Source organism: Ochotona curzoniae, unplaced genomic scaffold (genome assembly GCF_017591425.1).
Source record: "Ochotona curzoniae isolate NIBS_2020 unplaced genomic scaffold, NIBS_Ocur_1.0 scaffold_3890, whole genome shotgun sequence".
Lineage (NCBI taxonomy): Eukaryota > Metazoa > Chordata > Mammalia > Lagomorpha > Ochotonidae > Ochotona > Ochotona curzoniae.
In genome coordinates this window covers 37,028,512-37,047,918 of record NW_024467115.1, presented here as the reverse complement: position 1 = coordinate 37,047,918, position 19,407 = coordinate 37,028,512, and the positions used below count along the sequence as shown (strand labels likewise).

General features: G+C 56.6%; 1 protein-coding gene across 1 annotated transcript; it reads right to left on the bottom strand.

Moving 5' to 3' along the window:
* Window positions 1-1,203: 1,203 nt before the first annotated feature.
* Window positions 1,204-18,249, bottom strand: SLC22A1 (solute carrier family 22 member 1). The gene is made up of 11 exons (XM_040965444.1): window positions 17,839-18,249; window positions 13,192-13,295; window positions 12,223-12,377; window positions 11,310-11,478; window positions 10,448-10,562; window positions 10,107-10,213; window positions 8,923-9,137; window positions 5,886-5,994; window positions 4,208-4,320; window positions 3,261-3,360; window positions 1,204-1,294 (listed from the first exon to the last, which is right to left on the bottom strand). The coding sequence occupies exons 1-11, from the start codon at window positions 18,247-18,249 to the stop codon at window positions 1,228-1,230; spliced, it is 1,665 nt and encodes a 554-aa protein (XP_040821378.1). The 3' UTR covers window positions 1,204-1,227.
* Between the last annotated feature and the right edge of the window lie 1,158 nt (window positions 18,250-19,407).

The window sequence follows — 19,407 nt, the reverse complement described above, 5'->3', positions numbered from 1 at the left end:
CATATACTCATATTTGAACATGACTTAGAGGCAGTCCACAGTGGGAGCTGTCATTCTTAAAACGCAAAGTCCTTCCAGGCTGTCTCACGTGGAAACATTTTGGCCAATGCAGATGCCTGCCTGAAGGCATCACTCCCAAAGCACGAACAAAACCACCATTTTAGGAAAGCCAGCAACGAAGACCTTTCATAGCCACGGTTAAGTTCTACTAGATAAATTGGATTAGGTAGACAGAACAACACGGAAAGCTTAGAACCAGACAGGAAACGGACAGTTTGGACTCACGTATACCTTACTAGGTAGGACACAAAGATTAGTTACTCCTCACTAAGGTATTGAAGATTTCTCTGCACACCCCTCCTAAAACTGTTCTGCGCCTCAACTGTTGACATATACCTTGTTAGAGTTATAATCCAGTTTAGACTATCCTAAAATCAGCCAAGTTCAGCAAAATTATGCTTCAACACTATAAACTGCTAAATACAAAAATGAAAATAGACACAAGACAGCTGAATAGTATCCTATAGCCATTTTAAGGTGTATAGCAGCCGGTTCTGTGTATAAACTAAAATTGAAATGTCAATGAAGTAGTCACAGGATGTGGTTAAGAACTTGCATTTTCTAACATATTGGTCACTCAATACCATGTCAATTAACTCCATAATGTTGTAAACTGTTGTTGATGTTATGTTGTGGCTTTTAATTGGCTGGGATAATATTCTGCCATCTCTGCTTTCAGACCAGAGATGGTCTCCCCAAGAAACTGTTAAATTTATCTGGACAATAAGATGCTGGTCTCTATGCATGGTACATGCTTGCAATGAAGGAATCATGATTGGATTTGGACTGTAATACTGAAACAAGGTGGAGGAATCCTCCATGGGGGAAAGGCAGGGGGTAGGATGAGGGAATCCCAGAGCCTATGAAACTCTGTCGTAAAATGAAATGAAATGAAATTGCTGTTTTCACAAAAAAAAAAAAAAGTTCTACTAGATATTGGGAACACTTCCGGTGAGTGGTCTGATACAGAGGGTATCAGGGCACCAGACACCTTGAATCAGAATAAAACCAGGTCAAGCCCAGGCCTCTTCCCCCAGACAGTCCTTCAGGATTCGCTTCTTGGGGAGCACGGTGGAAGCGAGCTTGAGGCTGGAGACAAACGGGGAAGTCCCAAACTCCCCCGGTGGCAGCTGTGGCAGCTTTCTCTGGTGGTCACCAGGTACTGCTCTAGGGGCTTCTGAGCTCTGATGTTTGCACCTGGAGGTAAATCTTGTTCTCTTTGGGCTTGTCTTTCCTGCAGGGACACAGAGGGGGGAAAATGAACATCGGTCAGTAACTGTGCCTGGGTTAAAAGCAGTGGTCACGTTGCACATGGCATGAGGCTCAGCCTCAAATGAGAGGGTGGGCATAGAGACAGCACAGACAAGGGACCGGCTGACACAGCAGCCTGTGAGCTGAGAAGGGTTTTCAATAAGGAGGGGCAAAAAAAAAAAAAATCCAAGTGGACAATGTTTCCTGAGACTTGGACGTCAGAACAACATTTCAAATGCCAATGTCTTTCTAGAAACCATTGCTAGAACCAGGACACAGCCAGTGCCTCTGTAGGACATATGGACCCTTTCAACAGAACACACGGCCCACAGGCCTGTGGCCCTGGGCTGGCTTCACTGCCTCCCTCTCTCACCATCGTGAGCATGTGGTATCTGGTAACTTAGCAAGCACCCGTCACCTGCAGAAGAGGTTCCACAGCAGCAGCACTGCCCCACGGGGTCCTGAGAGGCTGCAGGGAGTAGGCGGCAGGTGCCACCGACGCGGCTGGGGTGATCAGCCCTCAGCAAGATCAGCTGGTTCCACCTGCACCCGCCCTACCTGGCCTCCTCCCTGCAGCGAGGGAGCAGGAGGAATGGAGACACTGTCTTTGTAAGAGCCCAGGACTTCCGTGGAATGGGTACAACAGCATCAGGTGGGAAGAGCAGGTACAGAGTGAGGGGCTCAGCCGCCCCCCTCAGCGCAGCACAAAAGCTGAGAAGAGGAGGAAGCAAACCAGCAAACCCTTGTCAAAGACAACTGCATTCCTAACGAACAAACTGCAGGGGGAGGACGCCTTGTCCCACATGCGCGGGACCAGGAGATCAGGGACTTCATCAGGTTTGGGGCTCTTGGCCTAGACCTTCTTTCTCTGCTAGGCCAATCTTGGTCAACCGACCTGGTGCTCCACGCCCCAAACCCCGAAGCAGTTGAGTCTGTCGGTGACCGGTTCCAAGCCTTGGTCACAGGACAGTCCCATCAGAAAACAGGGGACCAGTGGGTCTTCCCACCACTCAGAATCAAGGGCCAAGAAATCAGAAGGTCCTGTTCCAGACAGGCATCGTGGGTGGAGATGCCAGGGGCCCACCCTTCGTGTCAAGGACAATCCAAAAGATGTGCATTTTTGCAATTCCTTTGCCTGATTCCCATGCACGCTAAGCTTTGAGAATCACTGAGGAATTTGTCCAGTTTGCAGGAAGAGACGAGAAAATCTAATATTTACCAAGCCCCTGCTAGGTGCCTGGCAAGGGCTTGGTCACCTCCACGGATTCTCACATCTAGATTATGGGTTATTATGTGCAGGCAACATTCCACAGCCTTCCAAGCCCCAGGGCCACGCCTGTATGGAAACCCAGGTTTTTCTGACTGCATCGAACATTCTGTATCCATACCACAAGGATGCCTGCACCCCAACTGGGAACAGAGCTGAGCCTGGAAGGGCCTGAGAAACCACTTCCACGTCCCTGTTCTTTGCTCGTTGTTGTAAGCGTCGGACCTACAACTCCACTGGGGCACAAGAGGGAAGACTTTAAGTCACGCTTCTTGGTTCACAAAGTCCCCCCAACAGGGACCAACAGTTCTGAGAGGACAGCGGCTACTTTGTTTCGACTCAGAGGTGCTGACTTTAGGTGCTATGCCTGACAAACAGGAGCCTCTACCTTGCAAGACAGCTGTCAACTGAGGCCCCACATGGGTGGACCCTCTTCTGTCCTCACCTGGAAGCCATGACTGGGGTGCCGTATTTCCCCATGTAGCAGCCTTGGGAATAAACTTGTGCCAAAACATGTAAGTAACACTCTAAGGTTTAAAACGGAGAGAACGGCGGCGGGGGGATGTGCAGGGCAGCACTCCCCAGGTGCAGCGCCCCAGCCACATCACAGGGAGGTGTGCAGTAACCCCGGGCCACTCCCCAGGGCAGGTGCAGTGCCCCACCCCAGGCCCCAGGACTTCACCTCTGGAGATTCTCTGCATCCTCAATGGTCTCAGGCAAAGCCACGCCCTTGGTCTCGGGAAGCAGCAGCGTCATCCCAGCAGCGAGCAGCGCCAGCACGCCTTCAAATGAAACAGATGCACTTGGACTTTCACGCAGCTCCAGGCTCAGACAAGCGTGGAGAGCGAGCATCACCAAACACGGCAGTAAGGGCCCTCTTCCTACTCCCCTGTGTCTTCTCCTCTCCTGTCCCTTGTATCCACAACAAGAACAGCCATGCTGTCCTCCACCAAGCAGGTGGACAGGAGCTTGGAGGTCCCATGGAGCGTTAGTCACCTCCCCCTTCGCCCAACCCACGGAGAACCAACGGAGCGCCTCGATGCTATGTCTCCTTGTGCCTGTCCTCAATTGCTGTGACCCCGAAGCAGAACAGGGTAGTAGTAACACCTGCAATGCCAGCAAACTGCTCCACTTTCAATCCAGCTCCCAATGATAAGAGCTGTGGAAGAGAGCCCCAGTGTTTAGGTTCCCGCCACCCACGCAAGGGATTCAAATGAGGCTCCTGGGTTTGTCCTGGTCCAACTCTGGCCAATTCAGTTACCCAGTGAATGAACCCACAGACGGAAGATCTCTCTCTCTAACTCGGACTTTCAAATAAATAAATAAAGTTCTATAGAAGAGTTGGGAATCAAATTCATAACAAGCAGGACACTACATCACACAGCCCCTGGGAGTGTACCATGTATGTGTTACTGGCTCAGGACCAGGGCCATGATCTCTGGCCCCTCCTGGGAGCAGCATGTTCCTGTCCCGCGAAATGGGACTGGACGTGTAGGGAGATGGCTGCAGTTCATGCACCCTCCGGCCCTTCTGCCCCCTTACTGGGAACCCCACCCATTCAGTGCTCCTGAGCCCCACTGCCCCTTGCTGGCTGTGAAGAGGGACCGCAGGGGCTTCCCGGCGCCTCACCAAAAACAATAAGAGGCAGCGGCTGCCAGATCTCCATGAGCCTGAAGACCATGAAGGGGGCGATGATGCCGCCGATGTCGCTGAGGGCGGAGCACACCATCACGCCGAGGTTCCTGGAGAACACAGAGAACACTTCCCCACTAACCCAGGGCAGCGCCATGCCAAGCCCAGCGGGCAGCGGCTCAGCCATGGCAGGGATCAGGAGGAGTCGGGGGACACAGGCTTGGGGGGACACAGCGGGCTAGAGTTTGAGCTGGTCTGAGTCAGCTGTCCATGACATGGGCAAGAGTGCCTGCCCTCTCACACATATGATGTGCCAGCTTAGCTCACAGGCCGCGGAGACCTGGAGCCAGTACATGCCAGTATTACCAGTATTACAGCCGTGTCTCAGGCTTTCTACCTCCACTGTGAGGGCCAGGGAATGCATTCCTAATACTTTCTTACACACTTATTTTTATTGGAATGGCAGATTTTTACAGAGAAAGAAGGAGACACAGAGAGAAAGATCTTCCACTTGCTGGTTCACTCCCCAAATGGCCATGATGGCTGGAGCTGAGCAGATCTGAAGCCAGGAGCCCAGAGTTTCTTCCAGGTCTCCCACATGGGTTCAGGGCCCAAGGACTTGGTGTTTAAATTTGGAGTGACAGGGACTGGCAAGATGCTTTGATTAGCTAATCCTTCACCAGCTATCATGTGGGTGCTGGTTTGTGTTCCAGCTGCTCCACTTCCCATCCAGCTCCTTGCTTGTGGCCTGGGAAAGCAGTGGAGGCCAGCCCAAAGCCTTGGGGACCCTGACCTGCGTGGAGACCTCAAGGGAGTTCCTGGCTCCTGGCTTCAGATTGGCTTAGCCCCAGCCATGGTGGCCATTTGGGGGGGCGGGCAGGAATCAGCGCACAGAAGCTCTTTTTCTCTGTCTCTCCTCTGGTAGGTCAAACAAAATGAAAAAATATCAAACAAAAATGAAAAAATATGTCTTAAAAATGTGGAGTGCCTGGAAGCTGTCATGTGATGGAATCCTGCTGCCTGCTGCCATTGAGATGTCACCCCCTTGAGCACAGACTGGGCCTTTCACAACAATGTCCCTTTGCATTGTGTGGACACGCGTGGGAGTGTGGGCAGACCAAGACAGAGATTACTGCTAAGCACATGGCTTTTCTTCCTGGTAACTGAGAAACCCTCAGGGACAGGTCACTCGGCCTGTGCAGGACCTGTGACAGCTGACACCTGAGTCAGCCCTGGCCCTGTGTCTGTGACAGTGGAACTGTTGGGCACAGCTGGCTTGGTCTCTGGACTAAGAACTGCTGAAGCGAGCCTCAACCTGCCCGAACCCGGCCGTGCCACATGCCACATGTTACAAGGAAGGCCCTGAGGACTTGAGTGGCTCATGCTCCGAGGTGGCCGGGGACTGGAGGCCGCTCAGGCCTCGGAAACCATCGGTATGAGGACAGAGGGTGAGGACATTGCTTCACAACGGCAGGAGATTTCACGGTCGCAGAACTCGGGCATCCCCCATCCATGATGGAGGAGTTCCGGTTTCAGATTTGGGGGTCAGGAGTGTTCCACCAGGAAAGTTAAAGTGAATGTTCCCAAATCCAAACATGAGAACCCCTCGGGGCCCTACAGACATGCCTGCAGATATGGGTTCCCCACCTCGTCCTGCCCGTCTGAGCATACTCACCTGACGAATGTGGGGTACAGCTCGGCATTCACCAGACAGATCATCTGCAGGACAATGGTAGCTCCCATGCGACCGATGCTTGACAGCACGATGTTCAGCCAGTGCAGGTCTGCGGGGAAGATGGGGCCAGGTGGCTGGGGGGCCTGGGCACGCGGCTCCATGAGATGCAGAGCGGAAGGCATGAGGGCTCAGAGCCAGGCCAGCTTGCGAGGTGGGCTCCTCTCACCCTTGCCTTCCGACACACATCTCAGCAGAAAGCACAGGGAGACAGGGGAGGGGCCTGATCTCCCCCAAGCAGGCTGCTGTGAGTGGCCTTGGTGACCGGAAGCTCCTGCCCTCAAAGCCATCACTGGCCAAAAGTCGGGTTGTCCACACCCATTTTTAACCTTGCCACTCAGCTGCCCCCCGCACTAGAACATAAGTGGCCGCAGCCAGGCAGGTCACACACCTGACTCTTGTCCCTAGACACCAACTATGGATGGAAGCTCTGAGGCCTGTCTGCAAGCCAGCCCTCATGCCAGGTCTCTGTGCCCCAGTGGAGATCCTGGCCAGGCTGTAGGCAAGCCCACAGCCCCTGCAACTTCTGAAAGACACAGGGATGGCTCAGGTGCCTGGCACACGGCCACACCTTCACCACACTGCCTGCCTCCTAGGGTTGCCGGCTCCATGCAACACATTAGTCAGGCCCAGTGCTCCCTGGTCCCTGCCGCCAGCAGGTGCCTCCCACCCTGAGAATAAAGTCCATAGCTACTGGCTTCCGGCTCACTCCAGACCTCAGTCCGGCCGTTCCCCTGGTGCGCCCTGGAGCTGTGACTCCGTCACCCCCAACCGACCTGGCACAACGTCTCCCCAGACTCCCACAAACTCTGAGCACCATAGGAGGAATGAGGCCACACCACCAGACCTTCTCTTTCCCTTCTCCCACCCAAACATCAGAACGGGGCAGAAGCCCCCCAACCCTACATGCATGAGGCCACATGCAAAGTCTTGAAGCAGCTCCCAAAGAACAGCCTTGGACTGTGATGCAGCTGAACTGGAGGCAAACAGAGAGGACAGGAAGAGTGGGGAGGAAGGTTCTGGAAGGGACAGTGCCTGAGCCACATTCAGGCCAGCACTCCCGAGATCACCCTCTTCCTCCTTGGTACTCAGCACTGTTGCTTTCCAAAACTCCGCCCCTCATTGTCTGGCCCCAAGTCCAGAAGTGAATGTGAAAGAGAATGGGAAAGTCCCAGGTCAGCCGCTCTCTGTCCCTGCCTGTCTTCTCTGCACCGCGACCATCACCACCCCAGGAGGAGGCGGAGGCAAGGTGAGCAAGTTCTCTTTTTCACCCCATCTCATTCTCAGCCCCAGTTCCACAGAACACTGAGATTTTGGGGGACACTTTCCCTGGCGTGCTGCACAGACACCTGCCAACCCGACTCAAGAGACAAGCGCACGTAGGGGGAGTCGCAGAGCAAAGGGTGCAGAGAGGGCTCCAGCTCCATGGGCCACTTGGTTCCCCTCGGCTGGTAGGAACTGCAGGTGACAACCCACAGCCACCAACCTTGGGCCTAGTGCGATGGCTCAACTGGTTAATTCTCTACCCGCAAGTGCCAGCATCCCATATGGGTACCCATTTGTGCACTGGCTGCTCCACTTTCCCATCCAGCTCCCTGCTTGTGGCCTGGGAAAGCAACAGAAGATGATCCAAAGCCTTGGGACCTGTACCACGTGGAAGACCCAGAAGCAGCTCGTGGCTCCTGGTTTCAGATCAGCTCAGCTCTGGCAGTTTTGGCACTTGGGGACTGAACCAACAGATGGAGGCTCTTTCTCTGTGTCTCTCCTTCTCTCTGTATATCTGCTTTTCTAATAGAAATAAATAAATCTACAGAAAAAGACAAGAGCAGACTCGGGAAGTGTCGGTGAGGTGGCAGGCAAGCAGAACATGTCTGTGATAAGAGTGAGTGTTTTGGAAAGCTGGCCACATCTGCCAAGCTAATTCCCAATCTCCCCGGGGGCCCAGTGGTGCTCACGGACACACGTCCAGGAAAACAAAGCCCCGTGCCCAGCGCCAAAACCACATGATGAGAGCGCTCACGCAGCGTTAAACCAACAGGCACGTGCTGGGAAGGACTTGAGTGACAGGGCTGGCATGTGACACAGCAGGCTAAGTTACCTTTTGTCATGCATCCCCTATCAGAGGAGATGTTCCAGTTCTGGCTGCTCCACTTGTGACCCAGCTCCCTGCCCAAGTGCATGGCCGCTGCCACCCATGTGGGAGACCAGGATGGAGCTCCTGGATTGAGCCTGGCCCAACCAGCCCTGGCTCTAACAGCCATTTGGAAAAACAAACCAGCAAATGAAGGATCTCTCCTACTACCTCTTACACTGTGCTTTCAAATAAATAATAATAATAATAAACTGGGGCCAGCATGGTAGTGTAACAGGCTGCTCCTCTGTCTGCAGCACTGGGACTGCATATGGGAATTCGGGTTCCAGCTCCCCCACTTCCAGCTTAGCTCCCTGCTAATACCCTTGGAAAGTAGTAGAGGATTACAAGGCCTCGGGACTCTGTACCCACATGGGAACATGGAGGAAGCTCCTGGGTCCTAGCTTCAGACCAGCCCAGCTTTCCCCATTATCACTGTTCAGGAAATGAACCAGCAGATGGAAGATCTCTCTCTCTATTGTTTCTCCCCCTCTCTCTGTAACTCTAACTTTGAAGTAAAATAATCTGTTGAAATAAGTCACCCAAGCAACCATCGGCAGTGGAACAACAGGTCCAGGGGGCACAATTCAAAATGAGGGACACTGCAGTAGCCCAGCAGCTGCAGAAGCTGGCCTGCCCTCGCGCCTGCTCCCCAGGTCTGCTCCAGGGAAACCTGCAGAGCTGTGCGCTTCGAATGCGCTCCTCGCCTATTTGCTACACTTCCATGTGACACCCACTAACAGCAAATGTCCAGGTGAAGGGGACCCCCCTGCCCTGACCCCAGAACCCTGCCAGAGGGACCCAGCGCAGCTCCAAGCCCCTGCAGAATGCCCAGGATGTGCCACTCACCCTGGGGGATGAAAATCAAGATGATACAGGCTGCCGCGGCGGCCAAGTTGGACACGGCCATGGGGTAGATGCGGCCCACGCGGTCGACACAGACCAAGATGATGACAGCTGCAGGGAACTCGACCAGAGAAGAGTAGAAGAAATCCATGTAGAGGTTGCCGGCCGTGGCCCCCATGCGCAAGATGATGCCCTGATAGAGCATGGCCAGGGTGAACCTGGACCGGGAGGGGGCACAGTCACTGCGATGGCCGGCCCTGTGGGACGAGCCTGCCCCACTGCAGGGAGCCTCAGCCTGCCTCAGCGAGAACGTCCTGGAGCTGGAGAAGAGGGTGCTGGCAGGCAGGCAGGCCAGCGATGGGCCAGGACTCGCAGGATGGCCCTCAGCACTCGCTGCCACTCACCCTACACCCCAGCATCCAGTCCCTGGCCACGCCTTCACAGGGTAACCTCATGGCACTGTGAGGCAGCGGATGGGGGTGTGAGACGGCCGTAGAAACTGTGTGACCTCCAGGCTGTTAACCCACCTCTTTGGGCCTCGGCTCTAAAGGAGATCATCGCAGTCCCTTCCGCTAAGCTCATGCACAAACGTGCCGGTGCAGCTGTGGCGCACCCCAGCCTCGTGTCTCCCTCAAGCCACCCCTCTGGGGAGACGATGTTATCTGGGGAGCTGGAACTATTTCATGACCACATTGGCACCTGGCTAGTGAGAAGGGACTTGCGAGGGTGAGAGGTTAGCACCTGTTCCAAAGAGCAGTCGGGCTGACTGGAGGCCTCACCGCCTCCTCTGTAACAGCTCCACCTTGGCACAGGGACCAACCCCGAGGAGCCCGGGTACAAATGTCCCAAGCCCTCCCGCTGTCCCAGGTCACAAACAGCCTAAAGACCAGGAGGAAGGCAAGTAGCTTTGAAAGGCTGATAAATGGGTTCACCACTGTGCGCACCTGCCACCTTGTGGCAGAACCCATAAAGTGCATGTCCCTGCGAAGGACCTGCCTTAGTGCCTGCTGGCTGCCACTCATTGCTGTCACTCATTGTTCCTGGCGAATCCCAGCTTCCAGCTCATGTGCGTCCCAAGAGCCGTCAGGCCCTGCCACCCACGTGGGAGCTGGATGGAGTTCCCAACTTCTGGCTTCAGCCTGGGAGCCCCAGCTGCTGGCAGCCCTGGGGTGTGTGCGTGTCCTCACCACAGGAACATCAGGATGAAGGTGTGTTTCCTGATGTTGGGCGTGCGGAACAGGTCGGCCACGGAAGGGCTCAGCTTCTCTGTGACATCCTCTTCCAGAGACAGCAACTGCGAGGGGAGAGCGAAGCATCAGCAGCACCCCAGCTGTGCAGGAAGCGCCCCCACACCAGCTGTATAGGGGGAACCCTTGCCCCCCCCACACACACACCATCTGTACAGGGGGAACCCACACACACACCAGCTTACAGGGGACACCCACACCCCCTCCACATACACACCGGTCTCCCCACCCCTGGGGAAGCCCAGCTCTGAAGCCCGGACCAAGCCCACGAGCTTTGCCACCTTTAGGTCAGCCGGAGGCGGCTTCCCGTTCTTCTGAGCGATGCTGTCCATGACCTTGACCGCCTCCACGTTCCTCTTCTGGGACAGCAGCCATCGCGGAGACTCGGGTACACACCTGCGGATGCAGCTCGCCACTAGGGGACATTCTTACGGACTCCCACGGCCCGCCCTCCCAGCACCTGGGCACTGCAGTTTCCCAGAGGGCCAAAGGACCCAGAGTCGCTGCCTACTGGCCACGGCCAGCCATGCAGGAGGCCCTGGGGGTCGCTCACTCTCCAGAGCCACCTACCTACAAAGAGGCACAGAGCAGGTGGGGGCTGTGGCGGCTTTCCCTCTGGGGAGCAGAGTGCCCTGTCTCCTCTGGCAGCTGCATGCCTGCCTGGAGGAAATGCTACCCGTCCTCCACACTATGCAGGCACAGCTCCAGGTAACGTAAGGGCTGTCGGCCAGTTCCCAGAGTCTTTGCCAAGCCCCAAGGTGTGTGTGTCTGCACTTTTCCTTTAAAACCATTGGACACCACGCTGCCAGGGTAGACGGGGCAAAGATGTTACAAGCTGAGGATGTGGGGGCATCGGGTTCCTTTGGAAACTCAAGTACACTCTCAGCTGCCTGAGGCTTGGGTCAGGATGGTAGTGCAGCCGGTTAAGCCTCAGCAGCCCATGGGGGAGCAGCAGTTTGATTTCTAGCTGCAATGATTCCAATGCAGGAGTCCTGATGGCTGCCAAGGTAATGCCAGCATGGCCCACACAGCACACGTGGTGTGTGGGCATTGTGCCCCAGCAGTGCAGAGGACTCGGCCCTTGGAGACAGCCCCGAAACCAACCCAAGCCCCTCCCCCAAGCACACCAAGGGATAGCGTTACCAGTAGTACAAGAGGCACAAAAAAGTAGGCAGGGACACGGTCAGCTGCAGCCAGCGCCAGTGCGGGATGGCGTAGGCGACGCCTGAGAGGGCCATCAGCCCCACAGTGAAGGCCACCTGGTAGAGAATCCCCACAGTCCTCCGGTAGCCCGAGCCAACGAACTCTGTGACTGGGAGACAGGCGTGTGGTCACACGGGGCTGCGGGAGGAAGCCAAGGTCCTGGCCTCCAAGCAGCCGCAGCCTCAGCACCACCCCCATCCCTACCCCTCCTGGCTTTGCTGTCTGTGTCCCCCAACACTCCTTCCCCAGGCTGAGAGCCCCAACTCTCGCCTATTAAGACCCCTTATCTGCCCCCATTCCTCTTGCTGTCATGATTCAGCACTTTGGCCACACTGGAAGCGGGCCATATCTCAGAACCCAGCCCTGTCCCTGAGCTTGGCAAATACCTTGCAGGGACTTCAAGGACTCTGGTACTACCCTGGAGACCCCCATCCATAGAGTCCCCACCATGGTGTCCAGCTTCTCATGAGAAGGGGCAGAAGGCGAGTGCATGGGGTGCCATGTTAGGATGAGTGGGAAGGGACATAGGGCATGGCAGGTGCAAGGTGGCAGCTTCACAGGGGGCCCCTTGGCAGGGAGGCCCAGGAGCTCCTGACTTGAGGACGCGGTGAATGCTGTCAAGGCAGGAGCAGCCTGCACAGTGACCTGCCGTGCTGAGCAGCTGCAAGGAGTCCCAGTGGCCAGAGGTCTTGAGAAAAGGCGGGGCGGGGGGGGACTGGGGTTGCCCTGGGGGCCCCAGAGGGCTTTGTGACTTGGACCTAGAGAAGCAGGGGCCGGAGGCAGGTGCAGGAGCCGTGGCCTGTGGGAGATAGGACGGGGCAATGGGAGGGATGTGCGGCTCCCACATCATTACTCAGTGTGTAGCCGGACATCCAGCTGCCCTTGCTGACCAGGCCCTGCAGCAGACGGAAGAGCAGCATGGATGTGTAGTCGGGCACCACAGCCATGAGCACCCCCGACACGGCGCTGATCAGTGTGGTCAGCAGGAGACACAGCTTGCGACCAAACCTGCGGCAACAGAGAAACCAGCAGTGGGCACGAGGGATCCTGAGACCAGCAAGCAGGGTGGGGGGCAAAGGGGCCGAAGGCAGAGCCCGCAGGAGGCCGACCCCAGCTCTGTGCTCTGCTGAGGTAAACTGCCCTCGTCTTGAGGCCAGTCCCCAGTCAGGCCAGCCAGCCTCACAGTAGCTGTGCCCAGAGCAGCATGGTTCTCGGTGGTCACCTTGGCACCCTTATGGCCTTCCTTCCCCACAAATGGCATTGCGACAGGTGCTGAGACGGACACCCAGCACAGGCCCTTCTTAACCTCCATGGCACAGTCTCCCTGCGCGAAGCCTCTACTCTGTGCTCTCCGTGCTCCCAGGACAGTTGCTGTCCTCCCCAACTAGCTCACCCCATCTAGGGTTCCTTTGCCCCTGCACTTGCCCTCCTCACCTCTGCACCCCTTCTTGCCCTGTACCCTTCCGGCCCATTACCAACGCTGTGAACATTAACACCTGGGGGCAGGAGCCAGACACAGAGTTCCCCAGTCCACAGCTCTGCTCTGAGCTCACCTTACAGGATCCACCTGCCTGCCACCCCTCCTGGGTATGCCGCAGCCCATGACTAGCTCCTACATAGAGCTGCAGCCATCTGTCCCTGGTTCACTCTCTCCCACTCTGAGATGGCCCACCTCCGCCACCTGCTAAGAGCGTGACCTTGGCTTTGAGCCCCTGCCATCTTCATGCACCGTGGGCACAGCACAAGGGGCCATGGTGCCCCTGCCCCCAACCCCAGTCACGTGCTCCCCGGTGCCTGCATGGAAGGCAGGGCAGTTACATACCTGTCTGCAATGTAGCCAATGCCCAGGGATCCGAGGAAGAAGCCCAGGTTGACACAGGACTGGAACAGGTCCACCTTCCAGGCATCGGCGCACACCAGGTTGAACTGCAGCCGCACCATGTGTGCACGCCAGGAGAAGCCACAGCACAGGACCCAGCATGAGTCAAGGCTGCCGCTGCCCCCTCTGTCCACGCTCCAGGCAGCGAGCAGACCCGCCTCCCCACACTTGGCATCCCGTGCCCTGACACACGTTCTCATGAAATATAACCCAGGGCTGCTGAGGATTCCCGGTGGGTCACAGTGTGCCTGATATTGGGGTGTAGCTATCATCTGACAGTAAGTAGAGGGCCCCTTGTCACGTGCCGTGCCATTCACTTTGTTGTCAGAGGACAACAAAGGTCAACAGACAAAGAAGGAAACACATCGGAGCCATCTCCCCAGAGCAGAACTGAAGCCCCCAAAAAAGCAAGCTTTCTGGGCTCGGTCAAGAACCTTCACTGGTTACATACTAGTTAGAAGAATTCTACCAATAATTAAGTGCTTTCTGAATAGCCAGCAGTTGGGACGCTGCGTGGGACACCCACAGCCCATGCCAGGGAGTCTGAGTGTGAATCCCAGCTCTGCTTCCAATTCCTACTTCCCATTAATGTTCGTCCTTGGTGGCTCTGTGCTTGGGTTCTTGGCACCCATAGAGAAGGGTCTGGGGGGTCCATTTCCAACTCAGAATGGACAATTACTGTGAACAGACCAGCAGATGGAGCAAAACCCAGGGACAAGGACCTGCCCGTGGCCCAAGGCACAGCCACACTGGCCCCCGCCCAGACATGGGGCAAGGGCCACCTGCACTAGTAGCATGGCCACTTCTGCTGCACAGCTGAGGGCCAGGAAGAAGGGCAGGATGCAAGGGAGTGGCCAGCTGTCAAGAGAATACCCAAGTAAGAGAGGACGAAGGAAAGCTTGTGACTTCTCGACCTGAGGGAAGATTGGACACCCTACAGTACTCAGCCAGTGAGATCTAAGTCGCTTGCTGTAACTGTTCTGGGCCTGCCTGCTCACCAACCACAGTTCTTCTTGCAAGGTTTATAAACAAAGTCTCGACTTTGCTGTACCTCATAAGTCTGGGTCTCCATTTCTTGGGTGGCTGGGTGCTTCCTACAGGAAACCAGCCTTCAGTTAGGCCCAGCCCTGGATGTAAAAGGGCATCTGGGAAGTGAACTAACAGATTCTCTTTCAAACAAAACCAAAAGAATTCATTGAACAAGACAGAGCTATGGCAATCAGGTCATCTTGGAGTACTCGCTGTTCTAGCATCATGGTGGGAGCGGGGACTTAGAGGCTGGGGAAGCCTGGGGGGGACACAGGGGGAAAGGAAGGGCAGGAGCTGCTGTGGACGAGCTGTTTTAGCTTGAGGTTTGTAAGAAGCAGGTGCACATGTGTGTTTGCAGGCCTCTGAGGATGAAACCCAGGGACAAGGACCTGCCTGTGGCCCAAGGCACAGCCACACTGGCCTCCCCGCCCCCGGACATGGGGCAAGGGCCACCTGCACTAGTAGCGTGGCCACGTTTGCTGCAGAGCTGAGGGGCAAGAAGAAGGACGGCCTGCAGGAAGAGAAGCTGTGTCACACCATAGCCCTGCCTGCCCACCCCACCCCACACTTGAGATCAGTGACCCCCTAAACAAGGTACTGTCCAGGGCGACAGCAGCTTGGGCTACAGCCCCTGTCCAGTTATATCCCAGGGCTCCCGTGGGTGTGGAAAGGGACAAGTCCTGTGTGACCATTCTGGTAGAGAACAAGCCATTTGGTTCTGAGTCCCGAGGCTGGCTTTGCGTCCCCCCAGGCCTGCGTCCCCCAGCTCACACTCACACCCTCGGTCCAATCTTGCTGCCAGCTTGAGCCATGCCCTGTCACAGCACTATGTTCAAACAGCTGGAGCCTCGAGGACTCTGGACCCAGGCAGGTGCAACTGTCACCAAGTGGTCAGTTCTAAACTCTATGTTCTCTGAGATTTCGGCAGAACTCTATGTTCACGCTGACTTTCAGGAAGTGTGTCCTCCCCCCACCGCCGACTGGTGATGTCGTAGAGGGGTACAGGAAGTCGGTCCTTCCCAGGCTTGCTCTCGTCCATTCCATCAGAGCCAATGCATTTTTGTTTAACATTCAGCTTGGGCCCTGGCACTGAGGCACTGGTTCAAGTCCCAGCTGCTCCACCTCTATCCAGCTCCCAGTTCATGAGCCAAGGATGGGTCAAGTGCTTGGGCACCTGCCTCCATCCAGGAGACCCAGACGGAGTTCTAGGCTCTGGCTTTAGCCTGCCACAGTCACTGCAGCCATTTGGGACATGGACCAGTGGATGGAAGATGTGTGTGTGTGACTTTACTTTTTGAATAAAATAAGTAGATCTATTAGTTTAAAACCTAACTTCCCACCAGCATTATGTGCAATTCTGGGTATTACCTGGTTGCCTGACAGTCTATGTTCACAGCTGCCTGCCTACACCCACGTGGTGCCTGGTGATGGCATGCGTGGGCTAGATTTCCCTGACGCCCCCGTTTGGGGGTACACCAGTGGAACTGCTGCCCCCAGGTGCCGGCATTCCTGGAAACGAACGTTTGTCTCTCCTTCTTGTCTTTGCTGCTCAGTGTTTGCCAAATGTCATTTGTTCCCCAGCAGGAGACATCCCCTCTGGCTTCCCTGCCACCACCACTGCCCTAAGCTGTGCACTGGCCCCCCCACCAGGCTTGCAAACTGGCCGCACCTCCTCTAGCCCCCAAGCCACGGGCCTCCCCTCCCTCCACTGCATTGCAACCAGGCAAATTCATGACCCTCCAAAAAACGAACATGTGGCCTGAGGGATCCAAGGTTGGGCACAGGCAGGGACAGAGTGGCTCCTCAGCCCTCTACACCATCAGCAGAGTTGAAGGGGGAGCAGGGTCATGTTTCCTAACTCACGGTGCTACAACAGCCACGTGAGGTCCTTGCTAACTAGAGAGCTGGGAGCCATGGGGTGTGGTGCTTTGAGACAGAACCACCTGCCTCTCACCACAGCCTGCAGCTTTTCTTCACTCCTGTGTCCAGGGCTGCTGACAGCCAGTGGCTCCCTGGCCTGGCCTTCCCTTAGGTCAGCAGTCAGGAAATGCCCACATTCACTCAGCAGAGACCCCCGGGGTCCTCCAGGGCCCTAAGCCCAGGGCTTGGAGTCACCCTCTAGAACAAACAAGTTAATTCCCTTGGCATTCATGCAAGTTCCAACGTCCAAGGCAGGGCCAGGTTAAACATTAGTCCTGTGGGCATGAGCAGCTGCAGCCAATTCCCTCATGGTAATTTGCCATGGACAAGGGTGGGACAGGCACCGGCTGAAAGCCACCGAGAGCCACCAGGGGGCAAGTCCCCACCTGACCTTCTGCACCCAGATCCCTGGAGCCTCCCAAGGAAGAAATGTATCTCGGACCTTCCTGGTCTCACAGCACCAACCGGGAGGCCTTGTCTGGCACTGAATGATCCTGAGGACTGGATCAGCCTGTAACAGGTGGAACTGGGCATCCCCCACGCGGGGGACTCTGTCCTGGCTCCGATGTGAGAAGTCGCCTCCATCATCTCCCCTTCCTCCACGGCTCCTCCACAGACACATCTTTCCCTCTCTGAGCCGGAACTCCTGGGATTTCCTCCCCTCCACTCCCCGTGGTTCTCCTTTCTTGCTGACCATGCACAACCCTGGCTTCTCCTCCCAGGGACCTCTATCTCTCTCAGCTTGCAGCAGGACCCCGTCTCCCACTAACCCAGGGCTCATTGAATGAGCCATGACTGCATCCCCAGCCCACTATACCCCCGGAATGCCTGGTAGAAATTCCAGTGTCAAGCTGGGCAACAGGCAGGTGATTCATCGAGTTCATCATCCTGTGCTGGAGGCCAGGCATCCCTGCCAGACACGCAGAGCGTGCCACACCAGCGCCAGCACCAATGCTGCTCCCGGGTAAGCAGGTGGTACACAGAGCCGACCAGGTACGACAGCTCCCTCCAGCGACTGCCCTAATCCTGGCAAGGCTGATGGCTGAACAGAGAAGGAGAAAGGCAAGGAGATGCCAGGAGCCAAGAGGCAAGACAAGCCGAAAAACCCTTGCCAATGCCAGTCTCTTCCTTGCAGGCCTCTGGCTACTGCAAGCGGCCACACCCGGGGGCACTCTAGGAAGCTATGCTCCCGATGCTCAGGGTTTTCCTAGGTTCCCAGCAGACCTTTGTACCACAAAGGCTCAGAGAGGCAAGAGAGCTCCTGGGGGTGCTCAGCTGGGCAGCAGCACAGCTGCACCAGCCTAGTGGCCCACTTGCGGGTCCCTTGTCACCACTCCTGGGCAGGGTACAAGCTGCCCAGTTCTGCAGGCCCTGGGAGAAGCTGGCAGGGCAGAAGGAGGCTGGGCTCCCTGGGCTCCCGATGGACGTGAATCACACCTGGGGCTTGCAAGTGATGGCAGCAGAGAAGAGCAGGCAGTGGCTGGACCCTGCTAGGTACGTAGGACCCAGGAACCCCTCCAGCTTCCCTGCTGGGGAACCGAACTGCCCAAGACTTGCCTCCTCCTCCTCCCTGTCTCCAAAGCTCACCCCTCTCAACACCCCCCGCCCCCCCAAATGCTAGAATCTAGAGGCGGTTCCTACCTCGGTGACGATGGACGAGCCGGGCGTGTCATACACCCAGCCGTGCTCACACGGGCTCAGCGGCAGGTGGCTCCTGTTGGGGGCCAGGCTGGCCAGTGGGTCCACGCAGCTCAGGGAGCTCTGGTTCCAGTCCACCTCGTAGCGCATGCACTGGCGGAGGAAGGCCCCATCGGCCTCACCCAGGCCGGGCACTGTGTAGTTGAGCTCCTCCTCGGGGCTCCAGCCGCAGCGGCGGCTCAGCTCGGCCACCCCGGGGCTCCGGCAGTGGTGGTCCGGGGTGAAGCCCAGGAAGACGATGCCCACATAGATGGGGGCTAGGATGATGGAGATGAAGCACAGGAGGAGGAAGGTTCGCTTCTGGAACCAGCCAAACTCCCCAATCTGCTCCAACACATCGTCCACAGAGGGCATGGTGGTGAGGGCCCTGGCACCTGCTCGGCCTGACCTGCTCTGCACCGGCTGCCTTCAGCGTCTCATTTAAATTTTGTTGAAATGGGGTGGTTTGAAGTGGAGTCGTTGCCCCAGCGTGATGCAGCTGGAAAGTGACCAACTGAAGATGACCTTTTACCCTGACTACTGGGGCCAGGGCCAAGATGGAAGGCACAAGACTGGGAGCTGTGCTGTTTGCTTTACAGGGAAGACACGAGGGGAGCAGGTGGCAGCCCCCAGAGAAGTGCATGCTGTGGTGGCCGCACCTCTGGAGGACCCTCCCAGCAGTGATCCACCCATGGACTTAACAGCCCAGACGTGACTCAGAGATGGCCATCCTCGCAGCAGCTGGCTTTCCCAAGGAGACGTGGGCTCTGTTGGGTTCCCTGAGGGACCCACAAATTCACAGAAAAGGGAGCAGCAACCGACCTACCGCAGGCACTCCACAGAGAGGAAGCGGGCCCACTGAGTGAGCGTCAGGAGCAGCGATGCCTGCTGGGTTTGCAGAGCGCCTGCGAGGCTGAGGCTTGCAGGAGCTAGGCCTTTCTTCCTGCAGCCCAGAGATGGAGACGCATGCGCTGCACCTGGGAAAACAGCCTGAGCGGGGCAAAAACCGCTCCCAGGGTCTGTGCTGAAACTTGAACTTGCTCCGCCCTTCTCTTATCCAGCTGCCTCTGGCTGCCCAAGGGACCCCTGCCGGCACACACACAGATTCCTGTACCCCCTTGACACACATGTTTTGTGCCTGGTCCCTGGACATCTCAGGCAGCGTGCTAGGCTCTGGCACCAAGAGATGGGACAGTCCCCAACTCCATGCAGCTCACAATCCAGTGAAGGTGGTTGGCTCGATAAAGAACAAAAGCCAGGGCCGTGACCGTGGGCAGCATTGAGTTCCTCGGGGGAGTGGGCAGTACTTGCCCCTGGGCCCAACAGACACCTTACGAGGGCAGGTGGAGGAGGAGGGAGGAGGGACACAGGCAGGATGGCCTTGGGTGCACAAGCCTGGAACAATGGTGCGAGAACACCCCCATGTGATATGCACTCTGTGGCTTTTGTGGAGCCACCAGCATTGGGGGGGGGGGCCGCTGACAGCTGTCAAGGGGACTGAGGGATTCATCCTCACCGCTGCTAGAATTGAGT

Coding starts and splice junctions, on each gene's coding strand:
- SLC22A1 (XM_040965444.1), bottom strand. CDS start 18,249: ATGCCCTCTGTGGACGATGTGTTGGAGCAGATTGGGGAGTTTGGCTGG. Junction 12,378..13,191: donor ATTGGCTACATTGCAGACAG/GTATGTAACTGC, acceptor CTGTTGCCGCAG/GTTTGGTCGCAAGCTGTGTC. Junction 10,214..10,447: donor CGCCTCCGGCTGACCTAAAG/GTGGCAAAGCTC, acceptor CTCCCCTCGCAG/TTGCTGTCTCTGGAAGAGGA.